The 24,641-nt window shown below is 43.4% G+C and overlaps 1 protein-coding gene across 3 annotated transcripts in view; it reads right to left on the bottom strand.

Annotated features, from left to right (window-relative positions):
• DRD2 (dopamine receptor D2) overlaps positions 1 to 24,641 on the bottom strand; it is a 337,249-nt gene that overhangs the window by 71,215 nt on the left and 241,393 nt on the right. For all 3 annotated transcript variants that reach the window (XM_040415550.1, XM_040415549.1, XM_040415548.1), the window contains exons 4-5: positions 14,457 to 14,638; positions 12,318 to 12,404 (exon numbers count right to left, since the gene is read on the bottom strand). In XM_040415550.1, coding sequence (XP_040271484.1) covers positions 12,318 to 12,404; positions 14,457 to 14,638 — 269 coding nt within the window. The remainder of the gene's footprint in view (positions 1 to 12,317; positions 12,405 to 14,456; positions 14,639 to 24,641) is intronic.

The raw sequence follows: 24,641 nt of genomic DNA, 5'->3' as shown, positions 1-24,641 counted from the left end.
CTAGGAGTAAGCTGGTGGTTCCTCTTCTTGGATCTCATCGACTTCGGTGTGCGCTGGAGTTCAAAGGGAGCAGTCTTGGGGAGGTCTGGTAAGTCTCCTAGATCACGATAGAGTTCCCAGTTGTCAATCTGCATGGGGGAGATGTCCAGGTGTTCATAGACAGCCTCTAGGTCAGCGTAGGCCGAGATGATGAGCCCCTTGCCGGAGTATGAGAATGAGAGTCCAAACGGGTAGGTCCAGCAGTATAGGACTTTGTTGGATCTGAGCCAGTCCGTTAATGGTTTTAGTACCCTGCGCTTTTTAAGGGTAGATGGAGCCAGATCTTGATAGATTTCCAATCTAGAGTCCTCATAGGAAAGGTCTGAGTGGTTGCGCGCTGCTTCCAGGACAGCCGTTTTGACTGGAAAGTTCAGGAATCTGCATATTATGTCTCGGAGAAGCTCAGTCGGCTTTGGCTTAGGGCGCAGTGCCCTGTGAGCGCGTTCGATGACAATTTCTTGGGGGAAGTCGGGACCCAACAGTGAGCCACAAATGGTGAGAATTGTTGTGGTGATCTCTCCCGGCGGAACTGTTTCTGGGATCCCCCTGAACCGCAAGCTGTTGCGTCGCCCTCTATTTTCCTGGTCTTCCAGGGCATTGTGTAGCTCATTGAGGTGCGCTGTGCAGCGACGGAGGGAGACCGTCACAGCTGACTGATGGTTCAGGGTTGCGGCCTGGTGGGTTTCCAGAGTGTCCACCCGCTTCCCAATTTGTCTCACCTCCTGGCGGAAGGCAGTAAGTTCAGAGAGAACCGGCTCCATAACTCTGCAGAGGGCTCGATCCAGGTATCGTCTGGTGAGCGGTAAGTCTGCACCTGGTTGGCGCTCCTCTGTATCGCTGTCTCCCTCGGATTGTGCAGGGACGCGCTTCGGGGCCTTAGGCTGTTGAGCCGGCGCCATCTTAGATTCTTGCGGTGCGACCGTAGCGGCAGCTTTCTTTAGGAATTTCTCCATTTCACCGCTCGGTATCTGGCTTTTGATGCTCGTGGGGTGCTCTCCGAGCTTGGGGTTCCCGATTTTCACCATCCTCGCTTATAAAAGCTGGTTGTAGCTGGTGCTAGGGACGGTCGTCTTAGCAGAGCAGCAGACTAAGCGTCCATCACAGTCTGGCGCTAGCTCCGCCCCCCCGCCCCCGCATGTACTTAAGCTAGGGACCACCGCCCATTTGTACACCATCAGCTAGGACGGACCATGCAAGTAGGTAGGGATAGTGGGGTGGGTAGAGCTTAGGGCTGCACTTATCCCTACCATTTGTGACAGAAATACAATATAACACATATAACCGCCGCACTGACTGACTGCTACCGCTGCTACTTCCGTGAACCCCTGCACCACTACTTCCCGGGCAGGTAGGCTGCTGCAAAGCAGGTGGTCTACCCTGGGCACGTTTGGCTCTCACTGCTGCCACCGTGCTGACTCCCAGCCATGCTTTTAACACATAAAACCGCCAACGTGAACTGAGAATATATTATTCTTTTTGTACTAAAATAGCCCAGTAAATGCTTTCAGCAGAAATAAATGAACCAGTGAAGTGCGTATATATTTTTCTTTCTGTACTGAAGTAGGCCACTACAACCTTTTTCCACAAATAAGTGCACTAGTGAAGTGCATATATTTTTTTCTTTCTGTACTGAAATAGCCACTAAATGCTTTGCCACAAATAAGTGCACCAGTGAAGTGCCTATATTTTTTTCTTTCTATAATGAAATAGGCCACTAAACCCTTTTTCCACAAATAGGTGCACCAGTTAAGTGCGTATATTTTCATTTTTGTACGCTTTCAACACATATAACTTCCGACGTGAACTGAGAATATATTTTTATTTCTGTACTGAAATAGGCCACTAAACCCTTTTGCCACAAATAACTGCACCAGTGAAGTGCGTTCATTTTTTTCTTTCTTCACGCTTTCAACACATATAACCGCCGACATGAACTGAGAATATATATATTTTTTTGTACTGAAATAGGCCATTAAACGCTTTCAAGACATAAAACTGCAGAAGTGAACTAAGAATATAATCAGTAAACGCTTTTAGCAGAAATAAATGCACCAATGAAGTGAGTATATATATATTTTTCTGTACTGAAATAGGCCACTGAACGCTTTTGCCACAAATAAGTGCACCAGTGAAGTGCGTATATTTTTTTTCTTTCTATAATGAAATAGGGCACTGTACGCTTTTGCCACAAATAAGTGCACCAGTGAAGTGCGTATATATTTTTTTCTTTCTATAATGAAATAGGCCACTAAATGCTTTTGCCACAAATAAGTCTACTTTCACACTCGTGTTTGGTGCGGATCCGTCATGGATCTGCACAAACGCATCCGTTCAGATAATACAACCGCATGCATCCGTTCAGAACTGATCCGTTTCTATTATCTTTAACATAGCCAAGACAGATCCATCTTGAACACCATTGAAAGTCTATGGGAGACAGATGAGTTTTCTATTGTGCCATATTCTGTCAGTGTGGATCCATTTGGCTCAGTTTCATCAGACGGACAAAAAAACTCTGCAAGCAGTGTTTTGGTGTTCGCCTCCTAAGCGGAATGGAGACGGAACGGAGGCAAACTGAGCAAAACTGATGCATTCTGAGCAGATTCTTATCCATTCAGAATTGATTAAGGGCAAAACGGATCTGTTTTGGACCGCTTGTGAGAGCCCTGAACGGATCTCGCAAACGGAAACCAAAACGCCAGTATGAAAGTAGCCTTAGTGCACCAGTGAAGTGCGTATATTTTTTTCTTTCTATAATGAAATAGGGCACTAAACCCTTTTGCCACAAATAACTGCACCAGTGAAGTGAGTATATTTTGTCTTTCTATAATGAAATAGGCCACTGAACGCTTTTGCAACAAATAAGTGCACCAGTAAAGTTCATATATATTTTTCTTTCTATAATGAAATAGGCCACTAAACGCTTTTGCCACAAACAAGTGCACCAGTGAAGCGCATATATTTTTTTCTTTCTGTACGCTTTTAACATATATAACCACCAACGTGAACTGAGAATATATTTTTCTTGTTTGAAAAAATATAAGCTGCCAAAGGCTTTTCAACATGGCACTTGCACCACAAGAACAAATTGCTGGAATGACAGCTGTATAATGGCTATTTGAATCCCCACATTTTCTTCCCTTCACTTGTAAATCGCTTTTCTAGCACTGTCCCTAACGCCTTCTGACGTCTCTCCCTGCACTAAGATGCTGTGAAATGATTCCTCCCTATCCTTTCCGTGCACTTGTAAATCACTTTTCTGGCACTGTCCCTAGTGCCTTCTGACGTCTCTCCCTGCACTAAGATGCTGTAAAATGATTCCTTCCCCTGCACTTATAAATTGTTTTTTTCAGTTTTTTTGTCACAATGAGGTTTTTCCTAATGCTGTCCTTAGCGCCTACTCACGTCTGTCCCTGCACTCCTAACGCTGGAAAATGTATGAATCCAAAATGGCCGCCGTATTTATATGGCTGTGACATCACAGGGCTGGCTGGCTCTGATCAGCTGCATGCATGGCATTATGGGCCATCCGCCTTCCCAGAGTTCCCCATGTCCTCACATGTGTAGCCGATATTGTAGTCGCCATTTTTGGAAATATTGTGATTCGTTACCACAAAGCGCGAGGAAATTCGCAATTTGTTGCAAATCCAATTTTTCTTGAAATTCGGATCTAATTCCACATTGTCTGATTCGATTCGCTCATCTCTAGTCATAACCATATGTAGCCGATGCAAGGCCCCTCCCACCTACTTCCTGTCCCTGGTCTTTTTAAACCCAGCATTCCTTTAGTCCAACAGCAGCTTTGCTGGGGTGAAGTTTACTACCTATCTTTCCTGCTCACTATCCGTCTCTCCACCTGGCAACCTGGTAAGTGAAGGGGGCACCCGGTCCTTATACAACCCTTTTCTTCCACCTAGAATACTATTTCAAGATGTTGTTAAATCATAAAGAGTACATTTTCCTTAATTTTCTACAGCTTCGTATCTGTTTGCTATCTTGTCTATATGTTATCAAAATCTGTATATGCCATTTTCGTGTGCAGGGACCCCTGGCAGATCCCACGCTATTTATTTTCTACATTATGCTCGCTAGGATATCATAGACCATGTGACTTGTGTTTACACCATATATGAAGTGTCTAAGAATCATTGTTATTCCAAGTTGTATGATAGTGTGACCTATGAGATATTATTATCATCTCTATATTATTACTACATGCATTTCTCAATCCACATGTAATTTACATGTATCTTATTTCTATATATGCTACTTTTCTCACAGAGTTTGATAAAGGTCATGTTTGGACCGAAACGTCACACCGTATTGTGAAGTTGCCTATTCTAATTAAATAACTACCTTTCCGCATTGAAATTGGAGTGCGATTGTCATATTTACTTAATTCTGTCGGGCCGGGAGGTCAAGACAACCTGCACCCTATCACATAGAAGACTAGAGTGCCGCGCCTTTCCCTAAATAAACATATGTAGCTCAGACCATTTCAAATAATATATATTTTTTTTTTACAATACTTATATTCTGGAAAATACTATTCTATTTCTTATTTGCATTACTGGCACTCATTTTAACAATGGTAAAACCCTTTAATAATACTAAAAAGATGCTGCATCTAAAATGTATAATCATGTTTAATCATATTTCTTTCTGTTAAGTCTGGTTTACAACAACCAACACAGCCATCATTACAGTTCCCATATTTTAAATAATATTTATAATAAGAATATATTATTTTTTTCTTGCTAAAATATTGAACCAAACAGTAAACTCCTACTATGTTCACAAACATACAGTGGGATGCGAAAGTTTGGGCAACCTTGTTAATCGTCATGATTTTCCTGTATAAATCGTTGGTTGTTACCATAAAAAATGTCAGTTAAATATATCATATAGGAGACACACACACTGTTATTTGAGAAGTGAAATGAAGTTTATTGGATTTACAGAAAGTGTGCTATAATTGTTTAAACAAAATTAGGCAGGTGCATAAATTTGGGCACTGTTGTCATTTTATTGATTCCAAAACCTTTTGAACTTATTATTGGAACTCAAATTGGCTTGGTAAGCTCAGTGACCCCTGACCTACATACACAGGTGAATCCAATTATGAGAAAGAGTATTTAAGGGGGTCAATTGTAAGTTTCCCTCCTCTTTTATTTTTCTCTGAAGAGTAGCAACACTGGGGTCTCAAAACAACTCTCAAATGACCTGAAGACAAAGATTGTTCACCATCATGGTTTAGGGGAAGGATACAGAAAGCTGTCTCAGAGATTTCAGCCGTCTGTTTCCACAGTTAGGAACATATTGAGGAAATGGAAGACCACAGGCTCAGTTCAAGTTAAGGCTCGAAGTGGCAGACCAAGAAAAATCTCGGATAGACAGAAGCGACGAATGGTGAGAACAGTCAGAGTCAACCGACAGACCAGCACCAAAGACCTACAACATCATCTTGCTGCAGATGGAGTAACTGCGCATCGTTCAAACATTCGGCGCACTTTACACAAGGAGATGCTGTATGCGAGAGTGATGCAAAGGAAGCCTTTTCTCCGCCCACAGCACAAAAAGTACCGCTTGAGGTGGGCTAAAGCACATTTGGACAAGCCAGCTTCATTTTGGAATAAGGTGCTGTGGACTGATGAAACTAAAATTGAGTTATTTGGCCATAACAAGGGGCGTTATGCATGGAGGAAAATGAACACAGCATTCCAAGAAAAACACCTGCTACCTACAGTAAAATATGGTGGTGGTTCCATCATGCTGTGGGGCTGTGTGGCCAGTGCAGGTACTGGGAATCTTGTCAAAGTTGAGGGACGCATGGATTCCACTCAGTATCAGCAGATTCTGGAGACCAATGTCCAGGAATCAGTGACAAAGCTGCGCCGGGGCTGGATCTTTCAACAAGACAACGACCCTAAACACTGCTCAAAATCCACTAAGGCATTTATGCAGAGGAACAAGTACAACGTTCTGGAATGGCCATCTCAGTCCCCAGACCTGAATATAATTGAAAATCTGTGGTGTGACTTAAAGAGAGCTGTCCATGCTCGGAAGCCATCAAACCTGAATGAACTAAAGATCTTTTGTAAAGAGGAATGGTCCAAAATACCTTCAACCAGAATCCAGACTCTCATTGGAACCTACAGCAAGCGTTTAGAGGCTATCATTTCTGCAATAGGAGGATCTACTAAATATTGATTTCATTTCTTTTTTGTGGTGCCCAAATTTATGCACCTGCCTAATTTTGTTTAAACAATTATAGCGCACTTTCTGTAAATCCAATAAACTTCATTTCACTTCTCAAATATCACTGTGTGTGTCTCCTATATGATATATTTAACTGACATTTTTTATGGTAACAACCAACGATTTATACAGGAAAATCATGACGATTAACAAGGTTGCCCAAACTTTCGCATCCCACTGTAACTGTTAAATAGGGTTGAGCGAACCCAAACTGCCGAGTATTCGGTTGATTTTATTATTTTCGATTATAACATGGTTATAACGTAAAATAATAGCATTCTTAAGTTGAGATGGCCTTGCAGTTTGCTCGGCGATCGTTTCGCGGTGAACTTTGCTCGTTCGCGATTCGCAGAACATACGAACATATGGCAATGTTCGCATGCGCCATATTCGTTTGCATTGCGCCGAACTTTGACCCATGACACATCCATCAGGTGGGACAGGATAGCCAATTTAGATGTTTCAGCACATGGACACACCCCCACCCTATAACAGAACCCAATTTGGCAGCCATTTAACATTCTGTGTTTTGCCAGTGTAGGGAGAGGTTGCTTTGTGGAGCTGGGACATACTGTTAGGGACACCAAACGCTGGCTAATCGGGCCACAAAAGTCAGACGAATGCAGGGCCGGCGGGGGCCCGCAGCGCCACCTCCTCGCTAATTTATTCACTTCACTGCCTATGTCATCCACAGATACCCTCCCCGCCCAGCGCCGCCTCCTAGCTAATTTATTCACTTCACTTGCCTCTGTAATCTCGCACAGGCGCACTGGCACAGGCATCGTCGAGCAAAGTGAGCATGCACCGTCTTCCAGCGCACCTCGTTAGACGATGCCTCTGCCAGTGCGCCTGTGCGAGATTACAGAGGCAAGTGAAGTGAATAAATTACCTAGGAGGCAGTGCTGGGTAGGGAGGGGATCTGTGGATGACAGAGGCAGTAAAGTGAATAAATTTTCTAGGAGGCGGCGCTGGGCTGGAAGGGGATCTGTGGATGACACTTATGGGGGATCTGTGGATGACACTTATGGGGGATCTGTGGATGACACTTATGGAGGATCTGTTGATGACACTTATGGGGGATCTGTGGATGACACTTACGGGGGATCTGTGGATGACACATAGAAACATAGAATGTGTCGGCAGATAAGAACCATTTGGCCCATCTAGTCTGCCCAATATACTGAATACTATGGATAGCCCCTGGCCCTATCTTATATGAAGGATGGCCTTATGCTTATCCCATGCATGCTTAAACTCCTTCACTGTATTTGCAGCTGCCACTTCTGCAGGAAGGCTATTCCATGCATCCACTGCTCTCTCAGTAAAGTAATACTTCCTGATATTACTTTTAAACCTTTGCCCCTCTAATTTAAAACTATGTCCTCTTGTAGCAGTTTTTCTTCTTTTAAATATTCTCTCCTCTTTTACTTTGTTGATTCCCTTTACGTCTTTCTTCCAAGCTATTAAGGTCCTTTAATCTTTCCTGGTAAGTTTTATCCTGCAATCCATGTACCAGTTTAGTAGCTCTTCTCTGAACTCTCTCCAAAGTTCTCACTTATGGGGGATCTGTGGATGACACTTATGGGGGATCTGTGGATGACACTTATGGGGGTTCTGTGGATGACACATATGGGGGATCTGTGGATGACACTTATGGGGGATCTGTGGATGACACTTATGGGATATCTGTGGATGACACTTATGGGGGATCTGTGGATGACATTGTTATGGATGATCTGGGGGTCACTGTAGTTATTAACCCCATTCAGCAGTCCCCCATTCACTGAAGGTGGACTGCTGAAAGGGGTTAATAACTACTGTTAAGGCCCCCCCCCCGGTGGTGATGAGGGTGTGACTTTATGGGGTGGGGGCGTGGCTTCACATGGGCTCATGCCCCGGATCTCTTCAGAATCTAGCAACGCCCCTGGTTACAAGTCTTTATTCCCAGTTGGAGAGAAGCATGAGCATATGCCACTGCTTCTCTAGAAATTAATATGAGTAAAGGAAGCAAACAAGTGTGATCACAGATTTTTTTTAATCATCATTTTTTTGATCATTTACTAAATAAAATTATTACTATTTTTGGGCAACATGACACTTGAACCTTCTTATGTCAGTTCACTGGTGTAGGAGGTTCTCCAGTCTTTACATATTAATGACCTATCCACTTCTGAGAGTATCAACCCTCACACGGTCAGTATTTAGTTAGTTATTGATCGGTATTGAAAACAGGAGTCGGTCCAAAACAGAGATGACACGTGATGGAAATACTTGCAAGTCTTCTGTGGTTTGGACCCACTCCTGCTTTTGGATTCCAAATCATGATCAAATCCTGATACAAAATACTGACTTTGTGATAGAGGCCTTATAGATGCTCCAAACACAGGATCCGTTGTGTTTTTGATTTTTTGGTTCTCCTGACGGATCAGAACAGTAAAATAAACTGATATCAACAAGGCCAAAAAGAGACACTAGTGTCCCCAGAACAGACTGGCGAGGGTGGCAACAGCATGAGGAGTCAACACAGTGGCCCAGTCAGAGTGGTGAGGGTGGCCATTTTTTTTACAATGTTTTGGTGTGGCACCCAGAATGTTCTGATCTGATGCATGAGGCACCCGTGTGTGGAAATCCTAGCTTATCCACACCTGATTCATCTTTATAATGGTTAATCTCTCAACATGTTGTGCTCAAAGACGAGTTCTGTCACGGTGGGTAGGATAGAAGATACAATAAACACATAGAAAACCTCAAAACAAGCGTCTAGGCCAGAAGCTGGGAATAAAGGTCACCTCCTGACAATTCCCTAACAGCTCTCCCTGGACTTCTGTGCCGACGTTCAGACCCTAAAGGTGGGAATAAACGTGCCCCCGTGCCTAAGGCTGAAGATTCCCTCAAGTCCCTGAGATGGTGGAAAGGGGGAAAGAGGCAGCCTGCTTCCTCAGGTCCCGGAGGAGGCAGGTGTCTCTCTAACAGCCTAGACAGAACAGAAAAAGGAAACCAAAACCAACTTATCTTTGTAGCAGAGCAGAAACAGCAAATCCACCTTTCCCCAGAGCAAGATAGAAGCTATAACCCGCACAGGACACTGGGAAGGGGCGTAATTTAAACTCACACGACCCAGTGCACCTGAAGGGAGGCAGATACAGCTCAACTCCAAACCCAAAACAAACAAAAAACTACACACGTGCTGCTAACCTGGCAGACCTCCGCACATAACTGAGCAGGGCATGACAAGTTCTCTTTGGGGTAACTATGCTCCCTGCCACACTTAACACTCGCTTTGATGCCACACTACTGGCCATGTATGTATGGACATGTATGTATGGACAGCAGAACCTATCAGCTACACTATATCACTATCTAACCTACACTGACTATCTCCCCCTAACTATCTGTATTATATACAGTACAGACCAAAAGTTTGGACACACCTTCTCATTCAAAGAGTTTTCTTTATTTTCATGACTATGAAGGCATCAAAACTATGAATTAACACATGTGGAATTATATACATAACAAACAAGTGTGAAACAACTGAAAATATGTCATATTCTAGGTTCTTCAAAGTAGCCACCTTTTGCTTTGATTACTGCTTTGCACACTCTTGGCATTCTCTTGATGAGCTTCAAGATGTAGTCCCCTGAAATGGTCTTCCAACAGTCTTGAAGGAGTTCCCAGAGATGCTTAGCACTTGTTGGCCCTTTTGCCTTCACTCTGCGGTCCAGCTCACCCCAAACCATCTCGATTGGGTTCAGGTCCGGTGACTGTGGAGGCCAGGTCATCTGGCGCAGCACCCCATCACTCTCCTTCATAGTCAAATAGCCCTTACTTTCAAAGTTTTCCCAATTTTGCGGCTGACTGACTGACCTTCATTTCTTAAAGAAATGATGGCCACTCGTTTTTCTTTACTTAGCTGCTTTTTTCTTGCCATAATACAAATTCTAACAGTCTATTCAGTAGGACTATCAGCTGTGTATCCACCTGACTTCTCCTCAACGCATCTGATGGTCCCAACCCCATTTATAAGGCAAGAAATCCCACTTATTAAACCTGACAGGGCACAACCGTAAAGTGAAAACCATTTCAGGGGACTACCTCTAGAAGCTCATCAAGAGAATGCCAAGAGTGTGCAAAGCAGTAATCAAAGCAAAAGGTGGCTACTTTGAAGAATCTAGAATATGACATATTTTCAGTTGTTTCACACTTGTTTGTTATGTATATAATTCCACATGTGTTAATTCATAGTTTTGATGCCTTCAGTGTGAATCTACAATTTTCATAGTCATGAAAATAAAGAAAACTCTTTAAATGAGAAGGTGTGTCCAAACTTTTGGTCTGTACTGTATATAAGCTAACTAACTAACTAACAATCTAATGTAATGACACAGTAAAGCAGAGAGCACATCAATAACACTGCTGTCTCTCTCAGATCTGCAAAATACTGCATACAAGGGCTGCTGGGGGGGGGGGTTCTTATATAGTAAGGGGTAGGCAGCTTTCCTATGGGTTGCTAGGGATGTTGCTAAGCTCAGACAAAGACACTGAAGCCTTCTCATTGGCCCACAAGCAAGAAGGGAGGTTACTGATGAAAAAAAAATCTAGAATATTTGAAATTACGAATATATATCACTATATTCTAAATATTCACAAATTCTCGAAGTGCCGATATTCGCGATTAATATTCGCTATTCAAATATTCGCGTCCAACACTATCCAAGATGTGAAGAAATTTAATTAAATCATTCATCCCGTAGTCCTGACGACTGACAAATAAAGTGGCCTCCTCAAAGGGCATGTGCAAACTGCAGGTGTCACGCATGAGCTGCCACTAGCTAACGTCGAGGTTACAGAGGGGAGAAATCTTTCACAGTATTTCTATCGTCATATAGTCGGTCCAACATGTGGCAGGTGGAAAAGTGATTTCTACAAACTAGAAGGTGTTAGCTTGTTGTCTTATGGTAAGGGTACAGTGACCTTTGTCAGAAGTGAGACCCTCACTGATCTTATATTGCTGATAGGTCATCAATTTTGTACTCACAGAAAACCCCTTTAAACTGTGCCAGATTTATCACAGTGGCCAGTACAGGATGACAAAGCTGGTGCCACTATTCACTGTTTTGTCTAATTTTACATCACCTATTTGTTGGCTTAGTTTTACTCCCAAAATTTGCCAAATTTTTGCTGCATTATTTTGGTGCACATTGTGGCATTTAAGCCACACCTTTTCCTGCTAAATCACAAATCCAATGAGGACTGAAGTAAGAAAAGTGTCTAAACCTCACAACAAAGACAGTTCAAAGCTTGTGCACCAGATTTTTGGTGCAAATTCTTCCCCAAAAAACTGGCACATTTTCAATAGTAATTCTGCCCCATAGTGCTATAATATAATTGATAAAGGGCCCTTTAATGTAACTATATGGTTTGAATTTTGCAGAAATTATAGTCTTGTAACATTGAGTTACATGTGTGTATATGAGACTTTCATCAGAAGGATGTACCAAAGGAAACCTTGAACACTGACATTTAATGGATACCATTGTGTATCATGGGGATACTTTTTTCTTTTTTTTACTGCATGTTTCCCCATGAAATATTGTAATCTACTGTGCATACGTTAAAATCCTGGCAGAAATCCTTGCCTCTGTCAGTATGATGGGCGCATGATGCCTGTGGATCAACATTCAATAGACATTCAGTAGACGTCGACACATTGTGAATAGACCCTTGATGAATTGCCTAAGTATTGTATTATATAATAATGTCATGCCTTTTTAACATCATTGTACTACCACACGACCCCCCCCCCCACCTTAACATGATCCTTTTCTACAATTACTGCCTTTGACTTACATAGCTACATATCCTACATAACTTGCATTCTTTTCACCTATAGAACAAGGTTTACCTTTTTCCCCTCTACTTATTATAGCAGCCTGTTGTTGCATTATCATTTGCAGCATAGCAATTGATACTTTAAAAAAGACTTCCTTCTACACACAGTTTGTCATTATAATACTTACCACTTTCTTTTTATTTGCTGCGAAGCTCCCATTGGATTTAACAAAGACAGCACACAGCTTCACATCTTCTGGGTGAGTACATTTGTCCTATGAAACAAAGTGCTTAGTAGGAGAAGAACAGCATCTAGCCACAATATAAGCTTGCTTCTTTAAGAAAATTTGAAAGTAATTAAGCTAAACTAAAAAAATAAAAATAAATTATGCATAGCATATACTGGGTGTATCTACAAAGCATTAAAAGCTATGAACAGCTTCAGGGGCATTTTTTATGATTGCATTTTACACATTTTGGACTAAACTTTTTTATTTTTTATTTGTCTTTATCAAATACTTTTAATAGTTTGCTTTATACAGGGTTACATTTCAACATATCTGCACAGTATCTTACTTTCAGTTTTACACTGAGCCGTCATGTTGCTGTTCTGATGGCTGGATGTAGAGCCCTTACCTCTGAATTTTTGACAGCTCATGAACACTCATTATAGCTAAATTCTTATCAGACTGCTAAGAATATGAGTTTAAATGAGTTTTTATGAGCTTTCAGAAATACAGGGCTATACATCCAGCCATTAGAACAGCAACATGAAGGCTCAGTGTGAAACCTTAATAATAGATTAATTTTGTATGGCTAAAATGCATATTAACCAGTAGTGTTGTGCGAATCGAAGCTAAATAAATTGACTTTGATCTAAATTTCAGGAAAAAATTGATTCACCCTTGAAGTTGAATTTCCTCGCAGTAAAAATAAAAAAAAATACATACTCACCTCATCCATTTGCGAGCAAAGAGGCCGCTGTGGCCATCTTGATTGTGGTGTGCGGTGGCGTCATCAGTGATGACGTCATTACGTCTCCACACAAGATTTTGCGTGGTGTCTACAATCAAGATGGCCGCGACTGCCTCTATGCAAGCAAATGGATAAGATGAGTATTTATTTTTACCCTGATTAACCACTGAAAGGCCTAAATTATAGCCTCAGATGACATGATCAGTGATGAACGTGTCATCGAAGGGTTTAATGACGGGGGTGGCACGATCGCCATTCCCTGTCATTGTGTCTGCTACATACAAAGGAATGTGCTTCGTGACTAAGGAATTCGTCACAAATTTAATTTCTTTGTGACATTCGGCAGAGTCCAAATTTTTCAAAACTTTGCTCATCTCTAATTACTAGCTGTTCCTAATTTACAGAGACAGTCATGGCAAATTCACGCTGTTCTGGGCTGAAAATGGGTGTGGATTGTTCAAGAAGAACACATAAATAGATGGTCTCTGAGAGTTTGGGGAGTTCCTGTAGGTGAGGCATTCATGCTCTGAATTTACTAACTACAATATTGATAATCTTTAAAAATATGTCAAAATTTATATATTCCCATGTTTGTAGTGGAAGCAACTCAATTAATAAATTAGTAGAAAAGAAAACCCTGAGTATTTCAAGTTCCCCATTAAAACATAATTTTATTAAGTCCATTTAAAAATTAACAATACAAAAGCATTTGGGATCCAATATTATGCCGCCCATATAAACCAGCAGGGAGGCCGTACATAGAAACAAATAATTGCACAAACATTTGCAACAATGAAAAAATTGCAAGTAATAAACACTGGCCCATACCACTACTAGAATATACTTCCTATCTAGGTGCAGTGCTAACCATCAATAATTATTAAAATGTGCTCACCCTGTCAGGATGGAATGGCAGCCCCCTCAACACACGTGAGCTTCAACAGGAGAAGAGATTGTTAATTTTTAAATGGATATAATATAATTATGTTTTCAATAGGGAACTTTAAAGACTCAAGGTTTTATTTTCTACCATGTTGATAAGTATGTGCAGTAAGTGTGATGTACTGTATATGTGCAGACATAGGTCCACCACCAATGAGGCCAGGTGGGGCAAGTCGGTGCAGTGGCATGGCTGTGGGAATATCTCCCGACAGTATGCATTAAACAGCAGGGCTGGGGAGGTTGGGCGCCATTTCAATTTTCACGTCAGGCAGCAGAAAGGATAGGTGCACCCCTGTGTGCAGACATAAACTATTTTAACGCGTCGTAGGCAGTATAGATAGCATATTAATGTGGATATATACAGTAGTATTGTGTATTCTGGATTTAACACCTAGGGAGATATAACTTACCTTGTGGGCTACTGTATGCACGCCTCCACTGTTGCGCTTAGTGTTTACCCTTTTCCTCCTCTTTCTTAGGACAATATAAATCTGGACATACACCAAGAGTGTAACAATAAAAGGAACATAGAAGGACACAACAGAGGAGTAGATGACAAATGCAGGGTTTTCAATGAGGCACTCATTAGAAGCTGAAACAATATAAAATTGAAAAAGGATAATTCTTTACTTTTGACCCATATAAACACATTAAATACTGACTTAAACCAAGTAATATTGAACATGCCTATTTTATAGCTAGTGCATATAGCTATGGTTGAATTTTTGTTCTCGCATACCGTATTTTTCGTTTTATAAGACGCACTTTTTTCCCCTCCAAAGTGGAGGGAAAAAGTCACTGCGTCTTATAAAACGAATGCGATTCAAATTAGGTGGCCATTAAACTGTTGGGTGGGCTGGCGGCTTCACTGAAGGTTTCTGCCTCCAGCCCGCGCTTCCTTAACAAGACCGCACCAGGTATGGGCAGGCTGGCGGCTTCACTTATTATGCTCCGCTGCCGCCAGCGCCCGGGACGGGAGCCCTCAGCTCCAGTAAGTAAAAGTGTCCCCTCCTCCAGCAGCCAGCCCGCACGTCCGGTGCGCACCTGGCACCAGAGTCCTCACATCCTGTAAGTAAACATTTTTCCCCCTTTCCCCTCCTCCAGCAGCCAGCCCGCACGTCTGGTGCGCACCCGGGACCGGAGCCTGCAGCTCCAGTAAGTATTATCTTCTCCGTTCTCCCCCCTCTCCCCTCCAGCTGCTGCCGGGGGCACTGACCTAAGCTCCAGGGTCCCGGTCTTCTCGTCTATGTGCTGGATGCCTGTCACACTGTGCGCTCCAGCGCCTCTGTTATTGTGCCTGCCAGCCCTGCTTCTCTCTGCTCATACATCCCTCATGTACTGCAGTGTATGAGTGGATTGCTATGGATGAGGGGGGTTATAGTATTTAATATAAACACTGTCCAGGGACTGTTCTGTAATTGGCATGTGTTTATATTAAATATGACTATAACCCCCCTCATCCATAGGAATCCACCCATGTACTGCAGTATATGAGTGGATTCCTATGGATGAGGGGGGTTATAGTCATATTTAATATAAACACATGCCAATTACAGAACAGTCCCTGGATAGTGTTTATATTTAATCTGACTATAACTCCCCTCATCCTTGAGAATACACCAATGTACAGTACATCAGTGTATTCTTTAGGATGATGGGTGTTATAATCACATAAGTGTCATCCACAGATCCCCCAAAACAGTGTCATCAACAGATCCCCTATAACAGTGTCATCCACAGATCCCCCATAACAGTGTCATCAACAGATCCCCATAACAGTGTGTCATCCACAGATCCCCTCCATAACAGTTTCATCCACAGATCCCCCATAAGTGTGTCATCCACAGACCACCAATAGTTCAAAACCCACCAAAAGCACAACTTTTGGTTGAAAATATTTTTTTTCTTATTTTCCGGCTCAAAAACCTAGGTGCGTCTTATCATCAGGTGCGTCTTATAAAGCGAAAAATACGGTATATCAATAGAACTTCAAGGAGACAGTAGTCCCCCTTTCTGGGCCTGCATACTCTTTGTAAATGTTCAAAATCTCAGTCCTTGAAAATTACACATTGAGTAATAAGATCAGTTCTTGATAAGGAGAGAGAGGGAGGAGGGAGGTGATGTAGCTTCTATCTCATTCTATGTCTATGAAACTGCATGCTAGGAAAGGAAAGGAGAAAAGTAGAAATAAACCATGTATTTGACCAGAAGTAGCTCACTCACTCGCTGAGTAGGATTTTATTGAATGATAAGTGCACTTTAACTTTGCCAACAGATTTTAATTTATTTTTTACAGTGATTTTAAGTACACCACATACTATGATTAGACATTTTTTAAACTGAAGAAATACACATGGGGGAGATTTATCAAGACTAGCATTCCGATACACCATTGTTGATCTTTCTGCACTGGAGTGCCAGAAACTCAAGTCTGCATTTTCTGGCATGAGTTATAAAAAATTCGGGTATGATAACCCCCTCCTCTCCCGCTAAGACCTACTCCCTTTTCTTGCCACTTTTGAAAAGTCACAAATTATGGTGCAAATATGGTGTGCACAATAATTTGCAACTTTTTAATGCCACCATAGTGTTGTAAATATCTTAGAAAAAGCCCCCTATGATTCTAAAATCTCAAGTCTAAGGTGGAGATTTATCAAAGTGGTGTAAAGGAAAACTGGCCTAGTTTCTGGCTTCTTAGTTTCTCCACTTTTAATTTTTTGAGCTCCTTTGGAAAATGTAAGGTTGAATATGATTGGTTGCGATGGACAACTAAGCAAGTTTTGATGAATCTCTTATTAAGACTACAGGTTGACTCTTAGAGGAGGCCCCCTAAACCAGGGGCAGACTGGAAACTTAAAGTGGCCCTGGAAAAAAATACTAAAAGTGGCCCAGTTTTATAGTCCGGTCCAAATTGATGGAAAGCAGGGCCAGCAATACCATATTTTGGCACATTATACCACCCCAAGAGAGCCAAATACCACAGTGCATAACAAAACATTGCCAACAGCACAAAAAACATCTATAAAATCTTCCGCTGGACGGCCGTGAGGAGGGCTCAGGTGGCCCCTGGGGCATCGGCCCACCGGGAAATTTCCCTGTAAGGTCTGTTGCCAATCTGCCCCTGCCCTAAACAATGAAGAAACTGACACTGTATTTTATCTTAATGATGGAAAAACTAGTTTACTTATTTTGTCTGAGTGTGATGCCTTCTGTATGTCATACCCCGGAGTGGTATTACCATTTCTGTACTCTGCTACCATCTCTAATGGTCTAACATTAATGCCATCTGTGTATTTATTTCCAGGTCCTTAACACTGTTCATTCATAATGCTGTCATGAAACTGTTTTGTTCATGTAATATGCCTGGTTCACCAGCAGGTGGAGGTGTGTATCTGGCAGAGAAAGAGAGAGAGATCTCTAGACAAAATGGAACTCACCATTCCATTCTCCCCATTTTGGGCAGAAGTGGGCCAGTCCTGCTTCCTACCAGAGGGAGGGGTTGAAGTTCTAGTTTGGAGCAGTCTAAGCCTGGGCACCGTTGAAGCCAGACCTGCCTAACAGGTAGCAGCCAGTGCAGTCTAAGCTAAGCTTGCGATGGAGGCAGATGTGTAGAAGATGTAGCAGCAATGGGAAAAGTTATCCAGCTGCGACAAGAGTCTCTCAAAAGGGAAGTAGCTTATAGAGCACACTGGCTCCTTGCTAATTTGCTTACTGAGTGTCAGGAGGGGAACAACTGCCAAAGGTACCCCAATCCAGTAATACCAGAACCGACCGAAAGTCCAGTAACCAGACCCAAGCTGAGTTTAGCACAGCAGAGAGAGAAAGCAGAGTTATCAAGTGTGCCTGTCAGTTTATGCCAAAGCCTGGTGGAACCAAGAGAAAGCCTGGATATTGTCTGAATGAAAGTTTATGCAAGTAAAGCTGTTGAACATTATAGGAGTCCAAACTTGACCTATTCTCCACCATTACTCATTCCCTTTATTGATTTGGAGCCTAACCTTGGGGAGCGAGAGTATGTAGGTAGGAGCACCATGACACACAGAGACTGTTAAGGCCGCACCACACCACTCTGCATTCCTATAGACCTGGGACACAATCAGCCCTGGGGGGTGGGGGGGGGGGGGGGGCGGCACATTGCATATGCAGCTTAGGTAGTGTACTGGCACTCCTTATAGAGACGAGCCTTGTATGGAGACTTACTGGATGTGCTCCAAGGTATGGAGACTTATTGGCAATGTCCATGGGAAAACAATATGCTTAGTGGTATTTCCAAAGGAAAGAGAACCATCTCATTAGAGCCTTGCGGAAGTGGAGAGCCAGTACTCTACCTAGCCTGCATACAAGTTATCAGAATGAGTCAGACAGAAACCAACACGGTGATAAGGGGCAAGGACCCAAGGCTTGTTAAAAAGGTCAGATTTGGACTCAAAAGGAGCTACTTTCACAAGGTGGTATTAATAAAATGGTTCTCTTTTCTGGGGAGATACCTCTTTGCATATTGTTTTGCCATGAAGCACTTCCAGTAAGTCTCCATACAGGGTTGTTTTTTTATTTTTTTTTTAAGGAAAACCACTACCCTGTCCAATGCAACCTATTAGGGGTATCTTTGCTATAAGTCAATGTCAAATTGTTTTATTTGGCTTGGAATAGGACTAAGGATATACTGTAAGCTACACCAGGATCTTCTTCATATGGAAAAGGGTGTCATTACAGACAGCTGTCTTGCAGCTTTTGTGACTTGTAAGAATAGAGTAAGGTACTAGTTGGCAGAGTGAATGGCTTGTGATGTGGTTCTGGGTGAATAATATTTCACATTGTGGAGACAAGGTATCATATAGAGTCTTATAGGCCAGGAAATGCTCCCTGGGTAAAAATAAAGGTACTCTATGCAATGTATCTCCGCTACTCCAATAGAGAGACTGTTTTATTTTTCCTGGAGGACAGCTGCTTTGCATACATTTTTTTCCTAGGAAGCATTGAACTTTAAGATCCCTATGCCAACTAGATTATCTTCACAAGGAGAGATTTTATTCCTCCAAAATAGTAGATAAAAACTCACCTGAAATTGAATATTGGTGTACAGGTATTTCAAAGACAGGTACAAAATCTATGTGTGGTCTTAGAACTACACGTAGAATTTTATCTTGCTCCTTAGCACTAGAGATGTCGCGAACATAAAATTTTCCGTTCGCGAACAGCAAACGCGAATTTTTGCAAATGTTCGCGAACGGGCGAACCGGGCGAACCGCCATAGACTTCAATAGTCAGGCGAATTTTAAAACCCACAGGGACTCTTTCTCGCCACAATAGTGATGGAAAAGTTGTTTCAAGGGGACTAACACCTGGACTGTGGCAAGGGTGATCCATGGCAAAACTCCCATGGAAAATTACATAGTTGATGCAGAGTCTGGTTTTAATCCATAAAGGGCATAAATCACCTAACATTCCTAAATTCTTTGGAATAACGTGCTTTAAAACATCAGGTATGATGTTGTATCGATCAGGTAGTGTAAGAGTTACGCCCGCTACACAGTGACAGACCAAACTCCCCGTTTAACGCACCGCAAACAGTCCATTTGCACAACTGCAAACTCCCCATTTGCACAAGGTTGGATACCAAGCTAGCCATGTCCCGTTCCTTGTCCTCACTGATGTCATTGAAGGTCTCTTCCTCCACCCAGCCACGTACAACACCAAGGGTCCCTGAAAGGTGACAACAAGCCCCCTGGGTTGCCTGCTGTGGTTGGTCTTCCACCTCCTCAAAGCCACCTTCCTCCTCTGACTCCTCTTCTTCAGACTCCTCTCTCTGCATTGCCTCTCTCTGCGTTATTATAAGGTGTGTTAAGTAGTACTATTCCTATCAGGGGACGTGTATATGGCATCGATTTTAGGAACAGGGAGATGTAAAAAGATGCTTGGTCAGTCCTCCTACTTCAAATTTGGGGCACTGCGCGTGTAATCTAATGTGCCGCCAGATAGTTGTGGTTTGTTATGTTGTTCTAATCTTATCTAATAAGACGCCTGGGCAAGGGGGTGACTTTGTGACATTGGCTTCCTACGCTCAAACTTGTCCTTGACAGACACCTGACTGTGGGCAGATGAGCAGGAACTGCTCAAGACGAGAGACGGAGTGGCGGATGGTTGAGAGGGGGCAAGGAGGACAGCAGTAGTTGACGTGGCTGAAGATGCTGGACCAGGAGGAGGATGGCGGCTTTGAGTTTGTGTGCTGCTTGTACTCATGTGTTGATCCCATAGGCGTTGATCCCCTTGTGATGTGCGATCATGTGCCTTCGCAAAGCAGTTGCACCTAGGTGGGTGTTGGACTTCCCACGACTCAGTTTCTTTTGGCACAGGTTGCAAATGGCATCGCTGTTGTCAGAGGCAGACACACAAAAAAAATGCCACACTGCTGAGCTCTGCAATGCCGTCATTCTGGTGGTGGCAACAGTTTATTGGCGTGCTGTCTGGCTGACCCCGGGTGCCGATGCATGCTGTCTGACTGTGCCTCTAGCTCCTTGCCATGACCTCCCCCTGCTTCCAACTTGTCTCCTCCTCCTCTCTGTCTCCCCATCTGAACTTTTCCCCTGTTCTTCTTCTCTTCGAGCGGGCACCCACGTGACATCCACGGACACATCGTCATCATCAACCGCTTCACTTGTATCTGACAACTTAGCAAAGGAAGCAGCAGCGGGTACAACATCATCATCATCACACCGTACGTCCATGTGTGTAATGCTGCCTGACTGAGACATATCCCTGTTATCTACATCCTCTGGCAATAATGGTTGCGCATCACTCATTTCTTCCAACTGATGTGTAAATAACTCCTCTGAGGGATCAAGTGAAGCGGCTGTGGTGCTAGTGTTGGTGGTGGCGGCAGGCGGGCGAGTGGTAACTTGAGAGGTGCCCGAAGCTAAGCTGGAGGAGGATGGTGCGTCAAGGTTCCGAGCGGAAGCAGTAGAAGATTAGGTGTCCTGTGTTAGCCAGTCAACTATGTCCTCAGAACTTTTTGAGTTAAGGGTACGTGGCCTCTGAACACTGGGCATTATTCTAGGGCCAAAGGGAATCACAGCACCATGACCACGACGGCCCCTGCGGGGTGGCCTGCCTCTGCCTGTCATTTTTTTTTAGATTAGTTAAGTTGTACTATGCGTGCAAGCTACTGTGACACCAGATATGAGTGGCACTGTGCACTGGCAGAAGTTGGCAGAGTAGACGCTGTAGGCCTGACACACACGCTTGCAGACAACTAACTGCTATTCAATCTATTACAGACAGTCAAAATTGTATTTTTTTTTTAAATGTGTACTACTGTTACACCAGATATGAGTTGCACTGGTGACACTGTGCCCTGGCAGGCCCTGAAACGCACACGTGTGAAGGAAAATGACTGCTATTATTTCACAGTCCAAAACAAAAAGTTTTTTTTTTTTTTAATGCAAGCTATTGTGACACCAGATATGAGTGGTGGCCCTAAGCAAGTGGGCACAGTATACGCTGTGAGCCTGACACACACGCTAGCAGGCAGGCAACTGCAATTAGATTACACAGGGAAAAAAAAAGCAGACTGATTATTACAGTCAAAAAAGTTTTAGTTTTTTTAAAATGCAAGCTATTGTGACACCAGATATGAGTGGTGGCACTGGGCAAGTGGGCACAGTATACGCTGTGAGCCTGACACACACGCTGGCAGGCAGGCAACTGCAATTAGATTACACAGGGAAAAAAAGCAGACTGATTATTACAGTCAAAAAAGTTTTCGTTTTTTTTTAAATGCAAGCTATTGTGACACCAGATATGAGTGGTGGCACTGGGCAAGTGGGCACAGTATACGCTGTAAGCCTGACACACACGCTGGCAGGCAGGCAACTGCAATTATATTACACAGAAAAAAATAAAAAATAAAGCAGACTGATGTTCTAGCCCTAAAAAGGGCTTTTTGGGGTGCTGTCCTTACAGCAGAGATCAGATGAGTCCTTCAGGACTGTAGTGGACACTGAATACACTAGCCTAGCTATCTATTTCCCTATTAAATCAGCAGCAGCTACACTGTCCCTCCTCTCACTAAGAATGCAGCTTCCGAATGAATCTAAAATGGATGCTGTCCAGGAGGTGGGAGGGTCTGGGAGGGAGGGTCTGCTGCTGATTGGCTGGAATGTGTCTGCTGACTGTGAGGTACAGGGTCAAAGTTTACTCAATGATGATGTATAGGGGGTGGACCGAACATTGCATATGTTCGCCCACCGCGGCGAACGCGAAAAAGCTATGTTCGCCGGGAACTATTCGCCGGCCAACTATTCGGGACATCTCTACTTAGCACTGCATGTGTAACTTAAAGGCAGGGGCGGATTGGCCATAGAGCATAGAGGAAATTTCCCACTGGGCCGTTCCCCAGGGGGCCACTTAAGCTCTCTTGATGAATGCAGGCCAGGTACATGATGATCTGGTGTTCAACAGCCACAGGTGCCCTCCTGAACTCAAGTGTGATACAGTTGAATACTGTTGGTGGGGTGGCAGTATTTTGTGCTGCCCTGTGGTATTTGGTTCTGTTGGGGTGGTATTCTGTGCTGCACTATAGTATTGCAGGCCTGTCTACTTCTGTTCGCCCTTCCTACTTGTTTTGTCAACATGGGGCCACTTTTATTTTTTTTTCCAGGGCCACTTTAAGTTCCTAATCCGCCCATGCTTAAAGGGAAAGTCACATAGTCATATTGCTAGGTTTCTCACAACATTATAATTAGTAGAGACCTCTGCCGATCTCAAGAAGTAAGGGGCACATTTATTAAGACCGACGTTTTAGACACTGTTTTTAATAAGCCCCTGCGCTGGTGGTGGATCACTGAAGTTATGTAGAGATGCCGGGCCTCTACATAACTTTGGTGATTCTAAACACAAGACACCTTCCTTGTTGGCTTACATTTAGATTATTTTCTATGCCTAAAACAGGCATAGAAAATGAAGAATGGGATAGGCTACAACATAGTGTGTGCAGGGCTGGTGTTAGGGGGGCAAACAGGGAAATTGCCCAGGGCCCCCTTTCCAAAAGGGGCCCCCTGCTGTTAGATGCTTAAGTACCCCCCACGCACAGTCCCCCCGTCTCACCATAGCTTGGTGACGGGCCAGCATTATCCACAATCCTGATGCCACAGACCACATCAGGACGTTCTCTGTGGGCGGAGCTAACATAGCTTCGCCCCCATCCTTTGCCTGCACTTGTTCCAGGCTGCAAGGCCCAAACGTCAGACTGGGATGACTGGGCCTTCTGCTCTGTCCAACCCACAGGCTCTGACCTCAGCTGCTGGACTTCAGAGCTTCCAGGACCCTCCAATTAAAGCACCTGGTAATTCCATCTAGTAAGAAGCATGCAGCAGTGTCTGTGGCGGAGGGTGTGCAGGGCTGCTGGGGTCACACTCTCAGCCCTGCACTGACCTCAAATACTTAGGGTCACTGACCTGTGATTTCCCACTGTCAGCTCTGTGTTTCCCCTGTGCCCCCTCCTGTGCGCTCCCTGTGCCCACTGTGTCTGCTCCCTGTGCTGTGCACACTGTGTGTGCTCTATGTGCCTGCTGTGTGAGCTTCATGTGCACGCTGTGTGTGCTCCCTACGCCCCCTCTGTGTGCTCCCTGTGTGTGATCCCTGTGCCTGCTGCGTGTGCTTCCTGTGCCCCTCCTGTGTGAACCAGCTGTGTGAGCTCCCTATGCCTGCTGTGTGCGCTCCCTGTGTCCCCTCCTGTGTGTGCTCCCTGTGCCCACTGTGTGCTCTCCCTGTGCCCTCTCCTGTGCCCTCTCCTGTGCTCTCCCTGTGTCCCCTCCTGTGTGTGCTCCCTGTGCCCACTGTGTGCGCTCTCTGTGCACGCTGTGTGAGCTTCCTGTGCCTCTGTGTAAGCTCCCTGTGCCTCTGTGTGAGCTCCTTGTGTCCTGTGAGCTCTGTGTGACTCCAGGGTACAACCAAAAGGCATGCTCGTGCTTGTAACATGGCCATGCTGCATTTAATTACCACATGGCTGTCTGGGCCATAGAGGGCTCTAGTTAAACTAATAAAGATGACATTGTTTAGGTCGTCTGCATGGTTAATGGGGGGAGTTGACGTATAAATTAACCCTTTTATGACCAGGCCCAAAAAGGCCTGAATGTCCAGACAACTTTTTGTAATTTTGTGCACGTGGTGGTTTAGTGACCAAAGCATTTTTATTTGTTTGACTACCAAAATAATTTTTGCAATTTATTATTTTTTTTGACTTTTTTTAGAATGTTTTTTTAGAGGTTTTTATATATATTTTTTATTAATTTGGAGGAAAACTACTAATTATTACTAAAAAGTAATTTTTGTTTTAATTATAGCTTTTTATTTCTTAAATATTAAAACTGACACAAAAATTCATTATTGCAATGGGTTCCCTATTTTGTGATGATCGTTTTCATATATAATGTATAGGTTCGAGACAACAGAGCGACTATGCTGACGGTTTATGTTAGCGACTGCATTTAAATTTATTTATTTTTTACATTTTTTTATTTGCATTTTTTATTATAATTTTTTTACTTTTCGGCACATAATATGTCCCCCAGGAGGTCATTAAAAGACACTGTTTCCAC

The sequence above is a fragment of the Bufo bufo genome, chromosome 1, assembly GCF_905171765.1.
Source record: "Bufo bufo chromosome 1, aBufBuf1.1, whole genome shotgun sequence".
Lineage (NCBI taxonomy): Eukaryota > Metazoa > Chordata > Amphibia > Anura > Bufonidae > Bufo > Bufo bufo.
Note: the sequence above shows the minus strand (reverse complement) of the source record. Positions and strands in the feature narration are given on the sequence as shown.